This window comes from Eleginops maclovinus, chromosome 2 (genome assembly GCF_036324505.1).
Source record: "Eleginops maclovinus isolate JMC-PN-2008 ecotype Puerto Natales chromosome 2, JC_Emac_rtc_rv5, whole genome shotgun sequence".
Classification (NCBI taxonomy): domain Eukaryota; kingdom Metazoa; phylum Chordata; class Actinopteri; order Perciformes; family Eleginopidae; genus Eleginops; species Eleginops maclovinus.
Genome location: NC_086350.1, coordinates 25,889,499 through 25,914,733, shown reverse-complemented (window position 1 = coordinate 25,914,733; position 25,235 = coordinate 25,889,499). Strand labels below are relative to the sequence as shown.

Sequence of the window (25,235 nt, the reverse complement as noted above, 5' to 3'; positions counted from 1 at the left end):
CTTGTCTCCTCAGTCAAGGAGAAACTAATTGGAGGAAAGAATAGAAGAAAGGAGCTGTTGGAAAACTAAACGAAGCAAAAACTCTACTTCTCTGCAGCATGCCACAGAAAGGTAAGCTCGCTCTTTCTTTTTCTCTCTCTCCCTCCCTCTCTCCCTCACTCTCTCCCTCCCTCTCATTTCACCTTTTCTCTCCATCAGTCCGGAGTTTAAAAGTGTATTTAGCAGATAAGGACAACATGAAGATGGATGAATTGAAGCAAAGACAGCAATGTTTGGAGTAAGAACATACCGAGAAAGATGGAGAAAAATAAGACAAAAATGCAGTTAAGAGATGAAAATAACAGCAACTGATCATCTTGTATAAAAGGAGAATGGGGGAAAAGCACCAAATAATGACACAAAACATAGTGTAAGGGACCGAGGAAGTAATGAGGAGGAACGAAAGTTTTCTTATCACTCCCCGGCGCCAGAAATGTTCCGTGGAACATCTGTTACAATAAATGAAACAAGATAAACCCGTTAGATGTATTTTAGATCGGAAACATAAATGAATAACAAAGTATTTTGTATAACACATTGACAGCCAGACACAAAAAATGATTCTGACAGAAAAAGTGTTCCGGACAGACCTCAGAAACTGTTTGTGTCTTCTCGTTCAGCGTTGAACAGAAAGAACTTTAGGTAGACAAACAAAACAAAGCAACAAACAAATGTAAAAAAACAACAACTCCAGAGCTGCGCTCGTGCCGCGTGGTGATGCCGCCGCTCGTGCAATAGTGAGTGATGAGGATCAATCATAAACTCTGAACATATTCTCTCGTGGATTATAACACCAGGGTAAGAGCAGAAATTATTATCTGAGAATCCCCCGAACCCAAAGTTACACAGCGGAGGAAGCGTGTTTTAAAATAGGTGGGGAGCAAAGCTCTTTATAGTCTTCGTTTATGGAGAAAAACAACATCATTTTCTCCTAATTTCTCAAAGAAAACGAGTTCATTCCGCTTCATTATTCTCTGAGACCGGAAAAGATTTTGAGCATTTAGAGTTTAAAAATGATTCATTTCATTCCGTTAATATCAAAACTATGTAGCTGTGTTTTACCTTATTTTATACATGTCTAACTGAGCAGTTTCGTCATTTAATCTGACGTTTATGTCACGCCTCTTGAGATCAGTTACATGAATAACATATTGCTGCAAAACCACGTTCGATAGGTGCAGCCTGAAACCTAAAAAATGTACACACAATCAGGTTCTCTAACTCTTTTGTGTTAGAGAACTAACGATATGCTTGGGAATCTTTTAAAAACATCGAAATAGGTCATCTTTAATGTTGCTTGTGAGGAGAAAGCTTAATTTTACACTTATAATAAAACAAACCACAACTCTCTATTTAAAGTAATCATTTGTAGCTTGTGAAGACTTCCATATCATTAATATTGTCTTCTAAAAATACATTTTTGTATAATATGTATATCGTCTATTAACATCAAACGCAAGAGCAAGTCATTTAGCCTATCAGTTTTATTCCACCATCAAAAATATGAAGTTATAAAGCAAAGGCCTTGCACTTTTTTATTTGAGTTATTCTTCGTGGAGGCCCAGAATAAAAATAAGTGAGTGCTGGAAAGGCCCAAGCGATCTCAGCCATAAAAAAAAAAAACATTTAAATATAGCTACTAGCTACTGCTAATCTTTTGAGAGTAAATTCAAAAGCCCTTCATCATAAGATATCTGGGTCTGAATATGAAAAAGCGTCTGCTCTAATTGTAAAACAATACGTGCTGTTTGGAGCAGGGGCTTTTTAAAATCCCTAACTACAAGACGATAAAGTGCGTCTTAATTGATGATCTAATTAAGTCCGCTGTTAATGAACGTCTTAATTAAATTGAATCCAATTAACTGCATGATTAATCAGGTCGGAAGTGAATTCATCCCTTATGTGAATCTGGAACATTTCTGTGTGTCAGAGAGATGCTCCATATGTTCTGACAGAGGCACGAGAAGCCTCTGTCTGCCGCGCGCACCTGAGCCACGATTTATTTTTGAACATCCAACATTACCAACACGCATTTCTGTATGTTATGATACAGAAAGCAGAAGTGTTTCCTGTGTTTTTCTTTAAAAATAAATGCGATTTTGTTAGAAGTGTCAGATTGGCTCAATGAAATAATGTACTTCTCGGCAACATTTATTTTCCCTCACTGTCTCTAAATGAAAAACGTTAATAAATATGTTTCATTTGTTGGCTGCTATATTGTCTCATGTTATGTCACCAGCAGCGTCAAAAATATCCTTATCCTCTAAACAGGCTTCTTTCATCCTCGAAAAGTGTTCAGCTGCTTTGCTTATATGTTAAGAGATCTCAAGAATGCAACCTGATGCCTAATCTTGCAGAGGCTGTAGAAAGAAACAGACTAAAGAGAATAAGCAGCATTTACAGATTGAATTTGATTACATTTAGGTCAAATTCTGCTCGTTTATTTGAAGTTATTCTGAAGCTTATGCACTGTTTTCGCCTTTTTTTCAATTGCACAAACTTTTAGGTGAGCTCACTGGCAGCACAAACTCTAAACACTAAAGATATTAGTAGGCCTATACAGATAATACTGAAGATATAAGTATACAGATAATACTAAAAATATTAGTATACAGATAATACTAAAAATAATATAATATACACATGTTCCTTTTATTTATTAATACACAGTCAGAGCAGAATAACTCTTCACTTAAAAGGAGTTTTTATTGGTGTTAAAATCAATGTCAAGAGGAAATATAAAATAACTACACCAGTAAGAAACATACATTTAGAATAGAAAAACTAAACCGAATGTATAACTAAGACAAAACTATAAGAGAAATACTACTCAGAAGACACTAAATACATTTACAATTAGGAAATTAGCTAAACTATTGATGATGTTGTCCAAAAGTTAACAGAAGAAAAATAATCAATGAATAAATGCATTGATAACATAATAATGGGATTCAACAAAACGTTATTTAAATGTATTTCTATAACTTGTATAACTTATATACCTTTAAATGCCACATGTTAACGTTAAGGATGGAAGCACGCTACTTCTTTTGAACGGCTCATAATGTTTCATAATGTCAGACAAGAAGAACAAAATGTGTTTTATAAAGTTGTATTTTGTTTGTTGTTAATATTGCCGTGTTGACTGAATGCCCGGTATAAATGTGTTACTCTATAAAGTATACATTACTTTGTATACTTTTTTAAAAACTAGGACGCAAAGAAGATACGACTTAGAACACCAGACTAACATTTCAAGCAGCAAATGCAGCCTTAACGCGAAATGGCCCATGTCTTGTTATTGATAAACATGTAAAAACATTGTTATTATTGCTATTAGCTTGATGCTATAAAGTGCAGTGTGCTAACTGCAGTCTCTGCAGTGAGTCTGATATCAGCGGCTGCCGGCGGCTGAATGAAACTTTTATTTTGTCATCAGTGTGTTCAACAGAACTCCTTTATGTCACTTGTACTGGTCAAATTGGGCTCCCCGCCGGGGTTTTGTGTGGCAGCTTTTTTAACGAGCCGCAACTAACGAGGCAACCACACCAAAATCCCGCAGACACACAAAGCATGCCGGGTATTTACCGAGCAGAGCCGCGGCTCCGTCCCCGGCCCTTTGTCTCCTTTCACAGGCAGGGAGAGCCGAGAGGGAGCAGGGACAAGGTGTGTGTGTGTGTGTGTGTGTGTGTGTGTGTGTGTGTGTGTGTGTGTGTGTGTGTGTGTGTGTGTGTGTGTGTGTGTGTGTGTGTGCGTGCGTGCGTGCGTGCGTGCGTGCGTGTGTGTGTTCATTATGCAGGTTGTTAATGACAAGAGCTTCAGAGCGCTTTGAAGCCTTTATTGGTCCGTGTTTTTTAAGGCAGGATAGAAAGGCTTTGGTTTGAGTATTGAGATGAAGAATAATGAATGTCACGTGCTTGTACTTTCTACATGCATTGATGACAACACGTAGATAAACTGGTCACTCTGGAAGGCCATTATCCTGACACTTTTTTTTAGGGATAATGGAGTTTATTATAACTTGTAAGATAAAGTTAACAAAAAACAGATACATGATATTGTTTTCTTCTTTTGTTTTTATGATTCGTGGGTTATTTCTTATGCTTTTCTTTAATATACTCAATCCTTTTAACCCATCCCATTTTGTTAAGTATGCCTTGTAACCATACCATTTCTTAAAAAGCAAAAACTACAAAGTAACTTTATTATCAGTAACAATAAACATCTTTAGACATTGCACAAAGTCATTCTGCATTTTGTATAAATGTGTGATATAAGTTATATTTAACAATATGAATAATACTTAAACATTTGAAAAATAGCTTTTAATATCAAAAACACAGACAGAACTAAATACAGGATGTTCTTTTTTTATTTTCTTCATCGTTATCTCAGGCCATTCTAACTGATTTCCAGGAGTGTTTGTTGTTATTAATTAATTCATTTTACAACGTAAAGGTTTAAACCATCAACAAACATACGGGAAACATAACCGGTTTCGGTTGCTTTGGTCTAAATGAGAAGTCCATATTTGGAATCCTGTTTTAGTTTAAGGGCCCAGGTTTATAAAGTGTGTGTGATTTTTGTATAGATGATTCATTCCATCTTTATAAAGTAGGCCCTGTAACACTGCCTGGAATTCTTACTTGGCCTTAACAGCGATGAGCTTATTTTTTAAAGCACATTATGAAGTGAAATTCAGTCTCTATGATCTCTAAGGTTTCATGAACAACTGAGAGAATCTGCATGGATGGAAAAGGAGCATTTTTGACGTCAGTCAGTGTGGCTGTGTTGGAACATCCATAATCTCCTGCTGATGTACGTCGTCACACCTAAAGGAAGAAAACTGCTTCTGTTTCTGACTTTCAACCAACAAATTATAATTGGTAAAACCTTGGATGTGTTTTTTTCTTTTGGGCCTAAAGTTTACTCTCAATAAAGCCATTTCACTCCTATTTGCTGTAGTTTATATCTTTTGTCATAAACCCCCTAATGTTCTTATAGTGTGCAACAGTTGTTCCCCTAATCCCATAATGTCTTTTAGATCACTATTTAAAATAAGTCAGCAAGGTGCTACGAGATCCTTTACAAAAATCTGATATTTTCTAATACATTTGCTTTTGTATATTTACAAAGGGCGTCACTTTCTTTGTTTTGTTTGTCAAGTGAAGGGGACATAAGGGCTTATATTAAAAAAGATACATATTTTCTTAACAGTCTTTAACATGCAATTAAGAACATTTAAAAGGTGAATTGAAAAATAATGAATCAAAAGACAAGGGTTTTACAGATTTGGCAATCCACAAATACTATTATTTGCAGAACATACGGTCATCCATGAGAACAAACAAAGTGGCTGATCCACACATTGGTTCATTTAATTATGAGTGTGGGAGGCTTTTTATTTATTTTGTATTTATGCTATTGAGTGTAGTGTAGAAAGTCCACAAAAATACATCTTTGATGGTGTAGAAGCTGAAGATGCCTGACTCGAGTGTAAAACCTTATGGACTCAGAAATATGTTAAACGAATCACGACATGGCTTGGCATTCAGTCACTCTGTCGAGACAGTGCCAAGGTTTTTTATTTCACCTAAACATTTGATATGGTTCTAAAAAAAATGTTTTCTCTTGCTCAATAAAGTTGATAAGACAAGATGAAACCACAATGACCTGTTTGTTTCCTAAATGACTCTGCACATGATAACAGTATCTATTTTTTTCTTTACAGATTTCAGAAGTCAAACCAGCTGGGAGACCGGTGTGGCCTCCATGATGCAAAACAGTGAGTTACATCATAAAGTATTTGTTGTTTCTATAGTACTGTATCCATAGTTATAAGTGTGCTTAATGATTGCATCACACATCGTTTTAAAAACAAATGCATCAACAGTTACATAGCACAATTAAATTCTGGTTGCTGTTTTTACTCCGTTTTATTTTTGGTGCTCAAAGATCTGTTAAAATTATGCAACTCTAGTGTTCTATCTTGGGTCTTAAAGTAGCTATAATCCGTATATGACAAAAAGGAATCAAAAGAGAATGTGGCAATCCCAAAGGGACACATGTAGCGATGTACCTACAGAGAACCTGTAGCCTCACAGAGGTTTATAGTGATCTGAAAGATAGAGAATAGTTGACTGAAATACACCGTCTTTGCCCAAAACTGAACTCAGAATAAATGATAATGTTGCACTGTATTTGCCAGCATGGTATCTCAACAATTTGAAAGTAATTTTCATGTTTTAACACAGTTTTAGCTTTTCGCATGTTTTTTTCTGTATCGTAAATATTAGGTCAAGACAGGTGACATAGTATGAAGAGCAAGAAAGTGCATGTTGGGACCAACACAGAAGACGGCTGTTTCTGTCCTGTCTAAACCCAAACATAACCATCACTTATTTACGTTCACCACTTAACACAGGTCCATAATTTAATTTCCGGAAAAAAAAAATACACCTAATTTAGCTCAAAAGCATTTAAAACCATGATCTCATCCTCAACCTCACTGAGCATTTTTGTTGGATTTCACAGCCCTAACATTTATATGTATACATATGAAATTAGGAATAAGAATGTGACGGTAAATGACATGCAAAAAGCTAAAATGAGCAGACAAACATCCTTAAAATAGGCGTGTTGTTTATACACCTTAACAAGAGATAATGCTGAATGTGTAAATGAGCAAGTGCATGAAACACAGGGAGATGTTTTTTACCCCAAACTTTGTTGCAATGATGTTTGCATGTTTGAATACATTGTTATTATTGTTGATAGAAATGATTGGCAAACCACAAGAATATAAAACCCAATTTGTGATTTACTGTTGCAGATCTTCCATCAATAACACACTTTTTAGTCATGTGTGAGTGTTTGTTAAATAAGATCTGATTGGACCCTTGAATATTATTGTACATTTGGAATAGTGAAGTCAGAATTTTGGGCTGTACCATCTCTCTTTTGACAATGAACTCCACCTGATCTCTTCTTTCTTACTGCGGGACAAGAGGTCCATGCTGTCTGCAGTGAAGGTGTGTGGATTTCTTCTCTCTGTGTGTCTGCTTGTTTCTTCGTGCTGCATCACTCCTCCGACCGCTTTCAATCCCACAATGCATTGCTTCTTGCCCTTCGCATTGATGGATGCTGCTGCTTGACATAACATTTAGCAGGTTTCTGTTTGGCTGGCTGTGTGCTATTATCACATCACCTCCACTTTAATCAATTCTAATTCCAAATTGTGGAAATGGAGCAGCTGGAGGTCGTTGAGGAGTGAGTGAAGGTGAACACCAATATTCATCTGCTAAGATTATTAGTGAGTGAAGTTCAGGTTACATTAGTAATTGATCTGAACCGACACGTGTTCAGTCTGCAGTCTATGACTTTCTGTTCCGCGTCTCAACTCACTCTCATTGACGTGTGTGTGTGTGTGTGTGTGTGTGTGTGTGTGTGTGTGTGTGTGTGTGTGTGTGTGTGTGTGTGTGTGTGTGTGTGTGTGTGTGTGTGTGTGCCAGGGTGTTGCTGTAGGTAAAAATGTGTTTATACATGCACTCAGTGAGCAAAGATGTTGCAACTGCAAATGGTGCATTCAGGTGCAATTTCATGAATTTGGCTGAAGTTTTTCTGACTTCTGCATGTTCATGAGCAATGGAGATGTATTCCACCTGGATCCATCGTCTTCTTAGTTAGACACATGCATTTTCCAGCATTTTAGACGAAATGTATTATCTCTTTGATTTTAACACGACATCCATTGCACGTCGGTCCTTCCTGGGAGAGGGATCTCTCCTCGGTTGCTCTTCCCAAGGTTTCTTCCATTTTTCCCGCATAACTCTGGGGTTTCTTAGGAAGTTTTTCCTAGTCCAATTCGAAGGTCCAAGGAGAGAGGGTGTCGTATTCATATTATGTACAAACTTTAAAGTCCACTGAGACAAATGTAAAATGTGTGATATTGGGTTTTATAAATGAACTTTACTTGATTGACTTTGATTGATGTGTTGCATTTCAGTGTTGAAACAAAACATTGATACAGTTTTTATGAATTTTTCAAGTCCAAACACATTTGTGTTATTATTCCGACATCACAATAAGGATCTGTCTTGCATGTGTATCCAAGTTTTTATTTGGATCCGCTCCACAATTTCATCCACATTAGTATTTCTGTTATTCAGCTGATAGAAAAACAAACACAACCAATCCTCGAACATGACCTAATTTGGCAATGGTTTTTATTCATCTTAGAACAATTTAAACACACAGAGACTTCGTGAAGTTTGTTATCCTAAAAATATCCACTACCAAGCAGCCCGGAAGTAGCTATCACATGACATAACAAGAAAGGCGGAGAGCGTATACCTCCAATAAAGCTTGTCTGACCCAGAGACCTGCTTGAGCCTTTCTTCTTAATCCCACAACTCTCCGGAGTGTGGGGATTTTATTTTCTCCCGCCATAGCCTGACTGATATTTCTGTTTTGGTAAAAAGAAGCTATGTTAGAAAGAAACCACAAAGCCCTGTGCTATGTTTGTGAAGAGAATGTCATGGTTTTCCTCTTTGTCCATTGATTGACGAAACACAGAGTTGTCTACTGAGAAGAGGGCTGAATAACTGGATGAAAATACAACAATGCTTGATCTTTGTTGGATTACGTTTCTGCCGAATTTTAGTAGATGCTTGGACAGAATTAGTAAAAGATGATGAATCCAATTTGAATGTTACATTTGGTCAGTAAGAAGAAACGTTTGCTGTTTTGATGGGTTTTAGTATGGATTAGAGTCAACAGTTAGAGAGGGTCTCTGCGTCAGAAACACCAGGGAAAAACACTCTGGTCAGATTCTGCTATACCTTGCTATACATTCTTGTTGCTCCTCATTTCATCCTCTTTGTGATGCTAGTATATCAAGAGTCCATTAAACCTTTTTCTCAGCATCTATGTAAGTCTTCATCCAGCAAAAACATTGAAATGCAGTTAAAGCAGCGGCCCTTTGCCAATGCCATGCTCAAATACATTTGCCGAATTGATCATGTACAAACGAAAAGTGCCACTGACTTTGTCGGGCCAAAACACACATGCGTACCTAATCTGTAGCCCCAAATAATAGAAAAGTCTGGTGACAAACAGTCAACACTTGAACAGTCAGAGTCAGGGTAATGTTCAGGACTGCCTTTGCAGAAGCATACAAATGCCTCATATGGTTAACTCCAGTCAGTTAACATAGTACAGTTATCATGATGGGAGCGCAGCAACAACATCTGGGAACATGGAGGTCAGGGTGGATGGATTTGTCAAAATAACATCAGACTTGGGAACCCTCACCCTAACATGGGAGTGTTTTTTTCCTTTTGAAATGTAGGTTTTACTATGTCCACAATCATTTCCGAACACTTACTGGGTGTTTATTATTGTAACAATGACTTCACTAAATTAATGGAGTTTAAATATTATCAAACCACTATTTCCTAAACCTAACCAAATTTGTTTTATGCCAAACCAAATAGACAAACAAAACCGAGACAGGCAAACACAAGTGATGTGAGACCAGAAACGAGATCACATCGCATGGTGTAGGAGGACAAACATCGTATTTTAACGCTTAATTTGAAGAAGTCTTTGAGAATAACAGTACATGCTTTAAAGTGGGAGTTAATTGAAGTCAGGTTCAGAGTGAATGAGCTGATTTAAAGTGAAAGCTGCTGAGCTGGTCCCAGGGGCCCGCCTGCTCTATGTGTGTGTGTGTGTGTGTGTGTGTGTGTGTGTGTGTGTGTGTGTGTGTGTGTGTGTGTGTGTGTGTGTGTGTGTGTGTGTGTGTGTGTGTGTGTGTGTGTGTGTGTGTGTGTGTGAGTGCTTGTGCTTGTGTCACAGAGGGACCACTGCCAAATTGCCTCCATATGTCTGTCTATTAATTGTGTGTCAGCAGAGGAAAGCCCCAGTGTGTTCCTCTGGGAAATGACGCTGTGATTAACATTTCTACAGCAGAGCAAACGACCCCTGAACGCAACATGAAGCGAGGCGGCGCGAGGGAGAGCTAGAGGCAGAAATAGTCCTCCGTCTCAAAGACAACTGCAGTTTCTACACGAGCCGAGACCATTTTTATAATTTCATTTAGTGTTTTTAAAGAGGTAGAAGTACTCAGGTGTAATACTCAAGTATAGGTGGCAGTATACCATTGTAAAAATACTCTCCTGCATTGAAAATCGTACTTACTGTAAATAAGGCACCAATATATACTAAAATATCTAAAGTAAAAATAATAGTTAATGGTCCAGTTCAAAATAATATATATTACATTCCTGGAATAGGAATATTGATTGATTTATGTGCTAATTAAGCTAATTTTAAAATAATTCTAACGACTTTATATTCTGCTGCTGGATATTTTAACCTATAAGTATATGCCAATTTTTAGTGTGGATTTTAAGTGGATTTATATTTTGTATTAGCTTATAATCTTCATTCGTAAAGTTACTAAATATAAATATAGTGGAATAAAAAAGCACATTAGCATAAAATAAAATTCTCAGATACAAGTACCTCAACTAGTACTAAGGTACGATATAAATTAGTGTATATATGTTCTTTGTTAGATTCCATTACTGGTGTTTTTTTACGTCTTTGTTTGTTAGCTAAAAGTAATTCACTACACAGGGGGTTCAGCTTGTATAGCTGACTGTCTGTAGATCTTTGTAATAATTGACTTAGCAGCTGTCTCATATGTTCAAATGACTTGCTTTGTTGACAATCATCCAAAGAAAGTAGGGCCCAATTGCTTCAAAGATTGGTCATAAATTACCTGTCAGGCTAATATAAACACATATCATATTTACGTATTGGAACAATCAATGGGTTCTGTCAATTTTCTTGCAAGGACACTGTCAAAAAGAAACACGCTTCAGGAATAATTGCACAGGACTTCATTTCTGGGAGCACTAAAACTAAAACCCATGTCCAGACGTAACAAAGTTGACTGATCACTAATGATGTTCCTTGGGGTAAAAACATTAATGCATTGCGCTTATTTGTATCTGCGGTCTGCACCGAGCGTCTATACAGTGAAACCCCTTTACTGCATACACTGTGTGTGTGTGTGTGTGTGTGTGTGTGTGTGTGTGTGTGTGTGTGTGTGTGTGTGTGTGTGTGTGTGTGTGTTTGGGGGTGTGTGTGTGTGTGTGTGTGTGTGTGTGTGTGTGTGTGTGTGTGTGTGTGTGTGTGTGCGTGCGTGCGTGCGTGCGTGCGTGCGTGCGTGCGTGCGTGCGTGCGTGTGTGTGTTTGGGTAAGTGTTTGTGTGCCCGTGTTGGCAGATTGTATGATTTATTAATGTCCTGTTGAGAGGTTTATAAATCTGCAATATGCTTTCCCCCACAGAGCCATTAACAGACAATAGACAATTGATTCAGTGTAAATCCCTACTTAACCTGCACAGTGTCACAGCACACACTCAGGCCTGCTCACAGGCATGTCAGACCTGCAACACGTGGAGCATTTAAGCCCCACCAAAAAAAAAACGCCATCAGTTTCAGGAGTGTTTGTCTCCCTCCCTTCGAGAGCTGGAATTTTCATGCAGTGCTTAAATTCAACAGATTGCTTGTCAATACCTATCGATTTGAAACATGTAGATGACAGTATGCTCTGAGAAATGATTTAAATTGATATGAGATTTATCAGTCCTGGGAATTTTAAGCCCACAATTTTGTCTCTCAGGTCACATTCCCTTTTCTTCTCTAGTATAAAAGCAGAAGCAATAACAGTTCACATGCGTCATAATGGCATGGTTAGGTCCTTCAAAGCGTGTGGGCGAATCGCATCACTTCACATTGTAATAACCAACAATGGTATGTATGAAATGGTTAAATCTAGAATGTACTGTAAAGACAAAGATCTTCTATAAAAAACGACACCTTTCTTCCAACCTCCAACTTGTGCTCCTCGCTGTTGTTCTCTTGTATGTGTCAGTTCATGTACTTAGAGTTCATTTCCACTTCATTTTTTTTAAGTCACTGCAGGGTAAACTAAACTTTACTTTCTTTTTGTGTGTGTGCATGTGTGTGTGTGTAGGTCACAGTGGAGTAAACCAGCTGGGCGGTGTGTTTGTGAATGGAAGGCCTTTACCTGATACTACCAGGCAGAAGATAGTGGAGCTGGCACACAGTGGAGCTCGACCCTGTGACATATCCAGAATACTGCAGGTAATTTCATCTTTATTAGTGGTACTAACAGTAGTATCAGATATTACAACAGGACTACAGGAATGGTAGAATAGTTGCAGAAAATCAGCATTAAAAAATACGGATCACAGTTCACAATTATTTTTTTTTACAAAGGGTTAGATGTTAGTTTCAGCATCCAGGTGCACTTTGTATGTAGCTCTACATCAACACTGTCCTCCTAAAAGGATTCAATACATTTATAATATTTATTTATATAGCTTAATATCACTATGTACACATTTGTCTCAGGGAGCTAGTTTATAATACAGCTCCTTCTGTCCCTAGACCTGTGCATCGTACAAGGAAATACTGCCAAAGAGACCTCAAAATTAAGAATGGAACATTTTAGAATCATCAGGGAGAGCAACAGAGGAGGATCCCTCTCCCAGGATGGACATACATGCAATACATTTAATTGTGTATGGATTCAAAAGATTAGAAAATAACAATCCAAATGTAAAAATTGACACTGTGATAGTACATATAACAAGAAATGGGTCAAGGAGGATTTTAAAAATCCTCCAGGTGAAATAAAAAAAGAATAACTTGAAAAGTCAGGCAGGTCCACAGCAACAGGGCCGACGCGTGATCAAGATGTTACCTTTATTAGAGAGAGACACAACAACTCTGAAGGGAGATGACCTGGATGCTGAGTTAGTAATATGTATTTATAGGACATAGGAATAGGAGTGCCCTGAGAAAGAGAAGTAGGAGGAGAGAGGTTAAAGATGACAGTCCCAACAGTGTAAGCCTATAGCAGCAAGGGGCCGGTTCAAGGTAAGCCTGAGCCAGCCATATATCAAAAAGCAAAGTTAAATGAGAATGTGAGTAGAAGTAATTTGCTAAATAACTTACAAGCTTTCGCGTTTGTGTGAATCATGTCAAAGAAAGTGAAAGAAGGAAGTGGTAGGATTTTGAAATAAAGCCAGCATGCCTTGTAGTGAGTCAGTCGGGATGGATGATTGGGTTGACCAAAAATCTGGCTTTTGATATTATTGATATTGACTTCATATTTTGTCTTTTATTCCACACTCTGTATTTAAAATGTGGCACCTATTACCCACAATGCAAGCACATGACCTACAATGTGTTATGCTAGTAGTGGCTAATGCAGCCCTCGAGCCTCTGGCCTGCAGCAGCGTGTGACAGAGCTCACTTAATCCTAACTTTACACCCCCAGAGTTATTTTCAAAGCCCTCAACCAATGCTGACACAAATCACTTGAGGCTTTTCATCAGATGTGCACCGCTCTCTCTGGAGAAATTAACAGCTTTAAAAGTACATCTTGTTTTCCACATCTTTCCCCAGCACCTGTAAACACACTGAGAAATCAGTGGAGGTCCACTTTACCCATTGATTGTGCCTTAGATCACTTACCAATCTGAAACTTTTTTCTTACCCCAGTAAATAACTAGTGTGTTTTGTGTTGTGTTTGTGTGCAGGTGTCTAACGGCTGCGTGAGTAAAATCCTGGGCAGATATTACGAGACAGGTTCCATCCGTCCTCGAGCCATAGGAGGGAGCAAACCCAGGGTGGCCACTCAGGAAGTGGTGGGGAAGATCGCTCACTACAAGAGAGAGTGTCCGTCCATCTTTGCCTGGGAGATCAGAGACCGACTGCTGGCAGAGGGAGTCTGCACCAACGACAACATACCCAGCGTAAGACCCTTCTGTTCCTCTGCCAAGTCATGTGACTGCGAGCGTTGTGCAAGGAAGTGAGAGAAGTCTGGACTAGAACCTTGTACATATTGTAATATCTGATGTATTTGTTTCTGTACTCTGTGGCAGCTGGCCTAGAGGTGAATTAGTAGGGCATAGGAGGCACAGCTGGATCAAGCAGATGTAATCTCTATAAGAAACGTAATTCAATTGCAAGAGTCAAAACAAACTGCAATACACTAAAATCTAAATAAAGCAGAGGGGATTCCTGAAACGTTTGTCCTTTTCTAGTGCAAAACACATTTTGCATTTGTCATATCCATGCACCAATGAATGGATATGTAGGCATACTTTTAAAAAATCAATTAAAAAAAGGCAAAAATAGACAAATACTGATGGTTGCTACAAAAGTACAAATGTTATTCGCTGATTTATAATGTCTCTTGGATGCTTTAACAAATCAATAATGAGATTTCGTTAATCTTTATATATGTACAACTGCAAAGCAGGAAAGTAAGAGACAATGCTAGCTGGATTAGCTTAGTAAATCTTCCCGTGAAACAAACAAAAACTGTATTAAAGATGTGTACAGTTTTATGGATTATGTTTGTGACTGTATATTAGCCAGTTAAGAGGATTTTCTCATTTGTGCTCTCAGGAAGCTGCCGTTTTCTTGCACACTTAATGTAAATAACATCCTGCTTTATATTGTGTTAGCTGTCATTCGGCTCTTCAATAGTGTTGTATTTGTCCGATAGTTTACAGATGTTATCTTCACTGTCAACTTGTACATTTTCTACCTTTTTAGTTCCTTTAAATGTTCCATTTTGAGATGTTTATATTTCATAATTGTTCATTTCCTACTCTTTTTAATTTTGTAATTATTTGCAACACCTTGTTTTACATGCTGCTCTAATGAAAAAATGTCCAAATTTGGGATCAATAAAGTATATCTTATGTTATTGTCTTTTAAGGATCAATCGTGCCTGGGTTAGGTTCTTTAGTCTCTGCCCAACAACGCTTTACAATTGTTGTTATCATGTAATAACAAAGTGGTTTTCATCCCCAGGTTTCATCAATAAATCGAGTGCTGAGGAACCTGGTCAGTGATAAGCCTCAGCTGGGCACAGTGGGAGCTGAGGGGATGTTTGACAAACTCAAGATGCTCAACGGACAAACCACCTGGGGAGGACGTTCCGGGTGGTACGCTGGGACTACACTCACTACTCCTGGTAAGACCCTAAGTCACCTACTGCATCTACTACTACCAAAACTACTACAGTATTGTAACTACACTCACTGCCACCAGAAACCGTTACCCTTTTACCATTGAGAGGTTTCAAGGCCCAGTTCAGAGCCAGTCATAAATTGCAAACCAGTTTCTTATGTTTCCACTGCAGCTGCCCCAACTCTCGCCCTAAAAAATGGTTTAGCTCGAGCACCTATTTGCTCAGCCAGAACTGAGAAAAGAGAGCAACATGTCAGATGCTGGGGTGGAGCAAAAACAGTTAATGGCGAGAGCAGACAGTTGCAGAAGCGCCAAGATCGAAAAGTCGTCGAATGCGATCACACATCATACATCTTTCATTACATGTCATTCAGCTGAGGCTTTCATCCAAAGCGACCAACACTTCCATACCAAGCAATTTGGGCTAAGGTTTCTGGTTACTTCATACTTTTAACTACAACCTGTTTGCTACATGGATGTATAATCAGAACTGGATGCAGTGTTGGAGGCGGGGCCTTGTTCATTCCTAAGAGCTGCTCATTGACTCATGAAGACAAAAGGGCCTGAAATTCTCGAGAGCAAAACATCACAAATTACCCATCTTGCCTGGCTGTCGAGGAATAGAGCATGCGCAGTTGAGTTTTGCCTTAAGCCCCGCCCTTGATCCCCCGCTCTCGGCTCAGTAGAATGAATGGAGAGAAAATATCAGCTTTTAGCGCATTTTACAACTTTAAGTACCTAATGTTTTTAATACTGGGTAGTTTATTTGGTTTTTTAAAAATGTATCCACTGATTTACAGACGTACCTTCCCCAAAGTAATTCAATGGGAAAAAGTATTTCTGGGCCGGGTGACGTCACGGACTGATACGGAAGTTGTAGTACCGCCGTTTGGCCACTATGAATATTTTCTCAAAGTCCAGAGCACTTCCTGGGGGTTTGGTTTGCTATCATTGTGGTGAATAATTCTTTTTAATTTTGTTATTGATTATTTAGACTGGCTCCTGTGGCTAGGTTAACATCATCCATATAATATGAGAGAAACTTTACATTATACAAATCATTTATTTAAAAGCGCCATGCTGCCAAACAAAGAGTATTATGAAGATTATCAATCTAGCTTTTAATAGCATGATCAGAGAGCCAATTTAGGCTGCCATTGTTGTAATTGTGAAGGATTTTCACACTGTGTCACAAACAATGATAACAGGACTCGGCTCCTCTCAGGCTCTGGTCAGTGGAAAAGCAAACTGGTTCGCAGGTTGGACCAATTAGGAAACTAATCTAGACTCTGCGCAGAACTAGAACGGAACTCATTTCAATTAAAAATGGGATAAGACAAACGTTCTGACTGAATATGTCGCTCATTTAGTTAGTTGAAGTTCAGTTTCCCCAATAGAAATTCTAAATGATGTTTTTTTATTTTAAGAGCAACATATTTTTGTTTGTATGTCATGTAATTATATTATTTCCGTGTTTTCCACTTCATGTATCACTTCCTAATTGTTCCTGCTTGTATCATAGACTTTACATTGGAAGGGCATAATTGAGAAACCAAAGAATACAACTTTGAGATTTTAATTTAGATTTGTGATTGAATAGTTCATTTTCTGAGTACCCAGAAGTTTAATAACTCTTATATTACAATTTTTAAATATTTCTGTTGTTAGAAAACCGGGTTCTGGTATTAACATTCAAAGATCTTTTTTGTTGACTTGATCTCAGGTCACATTCATCCCATTGAGCCATGCTTTTAATTATTTCTTCATAAAAAGAATGCAGCAGCCGCAGTAAATTGCCCGCTTGCAAATTGATTCAAAATTCCCATTATACGGGACAGAGGACACATTGTGTTGAGTTGACATGAGCAGCTCTCCCTTTCCTCCAGTGTGTGTGGCGGAGGCCCCATTTGCTGTGTGGAGGACAGGCTCATATGCTGCTGCTCCTCCTCCAGCACCCTGGGATTACAACAGAGAAACAAAGTCAGGCTATACTACCACGGCTGCTGCCTCCACATCAGTCTGCAGCATGTGTGTGTGTGTGTGTGTGTGTGTGTGTGTGTGTGTGTGTGTGTGTGTGTGTGTGTGTGTGTGTGTGTGTGTGTGTGTGTGTGTGTGTGTGTGTGTGTGTGTGTGTGTGTGTGTGAGAGAGAGAGCAGGGGAGGGAGAAGGGGCGTCTGCTCTCATTTGTGTCTCTTTCTGCCTGACTGACTGTGACACTGAGCAATGGCTTCATTCTGTTTTGCAGTCTCTGTCTGCTGGGGATAATGAATAATTAGGCTAGCACCACAAATAACATGAGTTCCACAGGGAGGGACAGGAGCGCTCGTCTGCTCAGGGATCACATGTTGGAGATCTCCTCTCTGAAGGGCCCTGTGCCTTCACTTTACCGCACATGATTGGGAATATAACATACTGTATACTGCCGCTCTGATCAAGGCCTGTGTTTCAGTGAAGTACTGCACCACTGACTTAGTTGATATAACTTGCCACTCTTTCCCCTGCATGGAGGGCTTGTATTTCTTGCACTTATAGTAGTTTTTATAAATTATTCAAAGCAATATAATTTAGCATTTTTTGAATCAGTCAAACTATACATTAGCCTCTTTTGCAGACTGGCAGAAAAACACTTGATAAAAATATAATGCTATGCAAATAAATAAGTCAGTTTAAAATGCGTTTATATATATTTTGTAGCTTCTTTTAATTGCAGTTTAGTGGGTAAATGAATAACTTATTTATTTATAGATTAAAGTTCCTCATATAGATTAATGTAGAACAAACTTCAAACTAAATTTGACCCTTTAGTACATTTTCTTAAAAAACCTATTATAAATATTTTCTGAACTTACTACATTTTCAATGCATGATTCTTAAACTGTATTTTAATGTTTTTTACATTTTAACTCAGTTTCTTGTTCGTGTTACTTTGGACGTCAAAACATCTTTAAACCCAACTACAACGTGTACCTTACTTCCTGTGTGCAGAGTGTCCGCAGCCAGAGGGGGGGGAGAACACCATATCTGGAAGTTCCAATGGTGACGACTCAGAGGAGACTCAGATGAGGCTCCAGCTGAAGAGGAAGTTACAGAGGAACAGAACGTCTTTCACACAGGAGCAGATAGAGGCGCTGGAGAAAGGTAACTGGTAGTTTATCAGAACATCGGACAGCTACACACATTAAACATGATACAGTCACAAACATGTATATGTATACGTGTTTTACTGTACAGTATGTATCTGAAGTGAGGAAGAACTCCCCTTTGACCAAACTGAGGCCTGGCAGATTCTCAATGTTCCCATCAGACAATTATAGGGATGTCCATATGATGACATCACTAACACTGTTCAAACTGTTTCAACTGTAATTTAGATGTAAAATGAAACAGGTTATACAAACTGCATCGCTTATCCCTCATTCAAAACATGCATTTTTGGCCAATTTCTCTTAAATCCATGGATGGACTTGACTCTCTGTAGATGTCCTGAAACAGACACAGGCATTAGTGATCTGCATAAAGCAAAATGCACATACTGTATACCCATTGGTGTTAATAATTTGTTACTATTAGATCCTTTTAATCAAGTAATCTTTCCATGGAAGGCACATAAAGAATACAGTTTAAATGCATATATTACAAGGTCTGGCAGTAAATAGTGATGGGAGGAATATTATATGATTTCCAGAATGTGTGGCCACAGGGAATACAAATTAGGTTTTAGTTTGAGGTGTTTGTTGTTGTTTTTATAGGATGCAAGTTGTGCAGTTGTCCAGACAGAATATTAATGGAATCACTGACTGTGAGAAGGGCTTCAGTGATGCAGTGTTTAAAGGCCATAGCAAAGCTCCTTGACCACTTCATAATTGGGGATGTTGGAAAGCATTGCATCACTGTAATACCATCTTTGAATTAACTGTTCTGATGTCCATTAATTAGAAATTGCATACTATCCTGTAATGACTCAATGTGATGTTCTTGCAGAGTTTGAAAGGACTCACTATCCAGATGTGTTTGCCCGAGAACGGCTTGCCAACAAAATAGACCTTCCAGAGGCCAGAATACAGGTAGGCTTTATTTACCATTATTAGTTTAGGCTTACAGTACAAGTGAGTATGGGAGTGTTTGTGTTAATACATTTGTGTGTGTGTGTGTGTGTGTGTGTGTGTGTGTGTGTGTGTGTGTGTGTGTGTGTGTGTGTGTGTGTGTGTGTGTGTGTGTGTGTGTGTGTGTGTGTGTGTGTGTGTGTGTGTGTGTTGTAATAATGCATATTTAAAGTATAAAACCCTAACCCTAAATAGCATGAATTAAACTAGTGTAGAAATTGATGGGGGTTTTTTTTATGTGAAGCCCTCCTTTAACATCTTCTCTGTCATGGCATCTGCAGGTTTGGTTTTCCAATAGGCGAGCGAAGTGGAGAAGAGAGGAAAAACTGAGGAATCAACGTCGACAGGTGTCCAGCTCCTCCAACCATATCCCCATCAGCAGCAGCTTCAACACCAGTGTTTACCAGCCTATGCCACAACCTACTACACCAGGTACTGTAATACAACTATACAAGTGCATACTCTTCTACACTAAAAAGCATGTTTCAACAGGCCATTTTCACAGAAAACATATTGTTTGATTACATCCTCAGGAGCAGGGAACAGTTAAAAAAGTATCTACAGAAACTTCTCAGACCACTCCCACAGCATCATTTATGCATCATCTGTCCTAACAGACACACGAAATTCAAGCAAATTATGGCTAAATACAAAACATGGATAGCTCTTTATGATAGCTGAAATACATCTGTTGCAGCTGCCAATGCTGGCTCACTGTGAGTGCTACAAATGATAGCTGTGTGTTTCGCCATATTTTAGCTAATAATATAAGGTATTTATGAACTGAAGATATTCTTTCTACAGTTTGTATTGTATTTACAAAAATAAGTTTAGTGTATTCTCGCTTTTTAAGAATGTACTCCGTTTTTTTGTGACTTACAAACAATGACCAATTATCTCTAATGCATCCACCAATGTCATAAAGACATTATTACAGTTTGTATGTAAGCTTACATCGCCTGTGATACCATACAAATCTCATTGTTCTGTTCATTTCTCCACCTCTCTAGTGTCCTTCTCGTCAGGATCCATGTTGGGAAGGTCGGATTCAGTTCTGTCCAACAGCTACGGCCTACCCACCATGCCCAGCTTCAGTATGGCGGCCAGTCTGCCTATGCAAGTAAGATACTTCTACTAAACAGCACAACACACAGCTAACCAATCACTGCAACGCCACACCTGGCTTCAGCTGGGGTAAGGGTTATGCTGATATACATGTGAACAGTCGATGTGTTGACACAGTTGCTTAATGTTTGAATGTTTGTCTTGCATGAACTTGGCTTTTCATGGTCTTTTTGGCGTTGGGGGGTCTGAGTTAATTGAGTTAGTTGAGTTGAGTTAGTTTCTAGCTGTTAATCGGATCTAAACATTGACCTATCAGAACCTATTGAGTCTATACAAGTTTACCACCAAGCCTGGATCCACTTGGATTGGCCATGTCTTACTTATTATAGCTTGAGGGGAAAGGGTTCAACTGACTGCTCTTTGAAGGCAGAAAACAAACTACATCCGTCTTGGGGATCTTGTAGGATTCTAGTGTCTGTATGTGAAATGTGGCCCGTGTGAGTCTGGCAGCAATCTTACCTTATAGCAGCAGAGGAGATGTGTCAGGGTCCCCCAATCCAAATGGGTGGGATGTTTTCATTTTGAGATATGGGTCAGTTTATGCAGGCTTTTATGCTTCTGTCGTTACAATGTGACAATTCTTTCTGCCGACCCAATGTCCGGGGATATAATAAGTGTACGCCTTTCACAATATTTCTTGACAACTTCAAAAACCTCCATTTCAAAATTTCACTGAAAGCAGAGCCTCTGGCAAAAGAAACACAGATATGTTTAGCAAAGAAGTTGAGGCTCGATGAACTTTTGTTATGTGACACAGTGTCGCATTAGTTAATCAAATACACACAAACACACATTTCTGATAGATCCCTTCCTGAATGTTGCACAAGGTTGATTCCCTCGGAAATGTCATAATGGACAAAACAGCTGCAGAGTTCACTTATATCTCCTTGGATTGTATTTCATGTACTCATTTGTATACCTTGGCTCATACCAAAGTCTCCCCCCCCCCCCATGCATGTTTAAAAGGTTGTTGTTTATTGGTCTGAACACTCACTTGATGGATCCAGACAATATTTAATGATGGATTCTGGAAGCATCTCAGACCTCCATCATGAATAAGGACACATTATACTGGGAGCTGAACCTTGTGGCGAAACAAAGCATTAATATACGTTGTTTAACTTCTCGAACTTCTCGAGTCAGTTTTTTAATGTGTATTATTATTTTATGTTTCCAGGCATCCAGCCAGAGCTCTTATTCCTGCATGCTGCCCACCAGCCCCACTGTAAATGGAAGAAGTTATGAGACATATACTCCGCCACACATGCAGCCACACATCAACAGCCAGTCAATGACGTCCTCCGCATCGTCAACAGGTAGGAAGAAAACTGACTACGGTTAATTCTCTTGAACCCTCCCCTCCTTTAGTAATAATACCTCTGATCAGGGGATATCTCAGTGTCTTTGCAAGTGGTATAATATAATTGTTAGAACGTAAATGCAGCATTCGGGGGAAGCATTGAGAACATTAAAGGTTCATCCGCTAGACTGCAGATGGAAATTAGCAATTAAATCTGGCATAAATCATCTCTTCTCGTTTCTGAGATTCATGTAATGTAACACCAATCCTTATACTCTTAACATCAACATGTCACCAAATGCACATTAATAACAAAACAAGGCCAACCCAATTGAGCAACTTAACAACAATTCATTTAACAGCACAAGATATCATTTAGTGCAGCAAATGGAAATATCTGTTATTCTCTACAAATAACACCAACAGTTTTTAGACATTTTTGGTGTTTTTGGAATTTCCACTAGTATTTAAAATAGAGTTATGTTGGTTTGCAGAATGCTTAGTTGTATCATTTTCATTATTGAAGAAAGAAAGGTCCGGGGAGGGCTTGTCAGACAAGAACTGAAACATACTAAGATAAAATAAGATATACAGACCTTCTTTGGTCTTTCCAACCATCTGCACGTTTGTTCTAGTTCGAATGCCTCAGGAAAAACTCATCTTTAGACTTTGTTGTGGTATGTCTGTCAACTCTAATGACCTCTTTGCTCCCCTCTCACCAGGTCTGATTTCCCCCGGTGTCTCAGTTCCAGTGCAAGTTCCAGGAAATGAAGTGGACATGTCACAGTACTGGCCACGCCTGTAGTGATGTCATTTTCTGACAGCAACAGGACTGTATGGGACATCAAAGCAGTCCCTATTCCTATTTTATAGCCTGAATGTGAATGCACCAGTCTTTGACTAAAAGAAACTGCACCGCAGGAATTACTCTGATTAGTGTTTGTGCAACAATTCTGGAGACGAGCAGGACAGAAGGTTGAGTGGTCTTCCGACTGAAGGATTTCAATATCACCACAAACCAGTACAAGAGGATGAAAGGTCTTTGAAAGTTCTGCCATTGAAGCCAAGAATGGAAAGCTCTGTCCCGAGCTGTTCTCTGGAAGCTCAGGAAGGTGGCCCATCCTTTGGCAACATTAAACTCCAGATAGGAATAAACTGCTGAGTGTCCATGTTGACACTCTTTGCAAAGACATATTACCTCTACTCTCAGTTCCTGATGTATATCACGTTGATGTGTGTGTAGCAAAAAAGACATTGACTGAAACCTAAAGGGAACACCTTAATGAAACTTGAATGAACTGTCTGCTGTGAATTTGTTTCATCAGCTGATTCCAAAAGCTCCGGCAAGGAATGTGTATAGAATTTCAGAATGCGGATTCTGGTGATATGTGTTTGGTATTGTAAAAACTTGACCTGGATGTGATTTGCGAACTAGCATGGACTGACGAACTGACAAAGGTTTAAGGGCAAAACTATCAGTTTGTTTCAATTCCAAAGTTTGTTTGTCCAGAAATTCAACAGTTACCAAACTATTGAAAAACTGGAGGCCTCAATGCTAGTTTATAAAAAGTGAACATAAGACTGTGTCTGGGATGTAAATCTGTTTCTAATTTTAAAGTGTAAAGTATTTGTCTTCTCCAGTGATCTGGGAAGGTTTCCATAATAAAGTTATTTCAATTATACTCCTTGTTAGATTCTATGTTATTGTATATATACTGTGTATTGTTTTAGGTATTTAATAGAATGATTTTTGTTTTGTTGAACCATCCCTGGTGAATCTATGATAAGAAGCATTGAAGCTGTTTTGGAGGATTGTGGTGAATCTCTTTAATCCTCTTTATTTTAATGTGATACAGAAGATCAGCTCTACATGGATCATTTAAAGCAGGTTTTTGGAGTGACATAAATATGCTTTCATCAGAAGGGGGCTACAAAAATTATTCAGTATACAATAAGTGGTGCTAGTACTACAAAGCAGTACTGACTACCTGCAGGCTAGGGAGCTTAAGTGTGTGCCAAGCTAAGTATCTACAGCAAGCTACAATAACTCCCATTAGCTAGCTGGTTTGCTAGCTAGCTAGATTGGGGTAACTTGCTGGCTAGCTAGCAAGGGGTACCTTGGCATTACAAATGAGAACTGTCAAGGGTGTAAACTGTTACCCGTGTTTTAGGAGCAACTGTAGTTCCTCCTGAACCTGCAGAGGATAGAGCAGGGTTCAGAGTATGCAGAAAACAGATACTAGCAGGCACTCTTCTGCCAACTTCTCAGTGGCATTGAGGCAGGTTAAGTCTAACATTGCTAAGTATTTTCTTCTAGGCATTTTTTATAAAGATGCATTAAAATATTATCCATGGGACAGCAGAGACGGAAGAGGATATTACGCAAATAGTTGAAACGCTGAATGGATCTTAAAGTCAGCTAAATAATAGACCCACATTAATATAAACAACGTCTCCTCCATATGTGCTGTGGACCGAAATAAACAGAAGTAAAGACATCAGTGATTGTTTGTTCCCTGTCACATGACAAGCGTTGCATGCTGCTGCATTCAAAAAGTTGAACTACTTTCTACTCTGGCCCCCACATTTGCTCTCCGAATAATAGCTGCTTGGGAGCGCTGGAACGCCGCAAAGGCTTCGTTCTCCGTTTGAGTGTGCCTTCTTTACATTGAAAACAATCAATGGAAGCATAAATAAGGAAAGCATTTGTATGACCCCTTCACTGGATACAGATAAAACAAATGGTTATTGGGATGTAACAACACTGTTCCTGTTCACCCATCATCCAAGTAGCAACGACCATAGGACATTTTTGCAACGTCAAAACGTCTTAGCTTAAATATACTATTGGGATAAGCACCTTCAAAAAGTCCCTAAAATGGCACAGTTTCCAGTACTCAGTTGGCAGCCACATAAGCCTTTCTTTCTTTTGGTTATCTTCAAGTTCAAAGTTGGCACCACAGCACCAACACATAACAATGGTAATATTATTGTGCCATGGTTGGCCTAGTCATCGGACGTTGAATACTTTGTTTTTCCTCAGTATCTGAAAGCCAGTGGTTTGAGGGTGCATTCAGGCAGCCAGCATAAACATCAGCATCCCTGCTCACGTTCAATTAACCATTGCTGAGGGAGTGTGGTTGTCTAACAATCGGAAGGTTGGGGGTTTGATCACAACCGCTGCAGTTGATGTATCCTTGGGCAAGATAATTAACCTAAAGTTGCTCCTGATGGCATGGCTAACATTGTGTGAATAAAATGAGTATCCCTTGAGCAGGTGGCACGTTGCATGGTAGCCTCTCTGATTCTGTATGAATGGGTGAATGCTGGCTATGTGAAAGTACTTTGAGGGCTCGTAAAGATTGGAAAAGCGCTATATAAATGCAGTCCATTCATCATTATTGAGTTAGCTTGAGCAAATAAAGTGCCTATCGCACGCCATTTTGAGTTTTATTCACTCAAAAATAATATTCCCATTAGAAAATATAGCCAGACTTCCACTTTTGTCAATTATGGTGGAACCACATCTCACAGATTACATTTAGCTCTTGCTTTTCCATTTGTAACCAATGTGTATTTACT

General features: G+C 38.8%; 1 protein-coding gene across 2 annotated transcripts; it reads left to right on the top strand.

The window, feature by feature from the left end:
* LOC134880697 (paired box protein Pax-6-like) lies at positions 1 to 23,335 on the top strand. Of its 2 annotated transcripts, none has more exons than XM_063907730.1 (11): positions 1 to 111; positions 5,771 to 5,824; positions 12,088 to 12,218; positions 13,682 to 13,897; positions 14,967 to 15,129; positions 18,111 to 18,263; positions 19,107 to 19,189; positions 19,510 to 19,660; positions 20,239 to 20,348; positions 21,531 to 21,669; positions 22,376 to 23,335. In XM_063907730.1, exons 1-11 carry the CDS (start codon positions 99 to 101, stop codon positions 22,456 to 22,458), a joined length of 1,296 nt encoding a protein of 431 aa, XP_063763800.1. In that variant the 5' UTR covers positions 1 to 98; the 3' UTR covers positions 22,459 to 23,335. The 2 variants fall into 2 exon arrangements, with proteins under 2 accessions (XP_063763800.1, XP_063763807.1); XM_063907737.1 differs by lacking the exon at positions 1 to 111 and adding an exon at positions 7,047 to 7,070 and having other exon boundaries at positions 5,786 to 5,824.
* Positions 23,336 to 25,235: the final 1,900 nt, after the last annotated feature.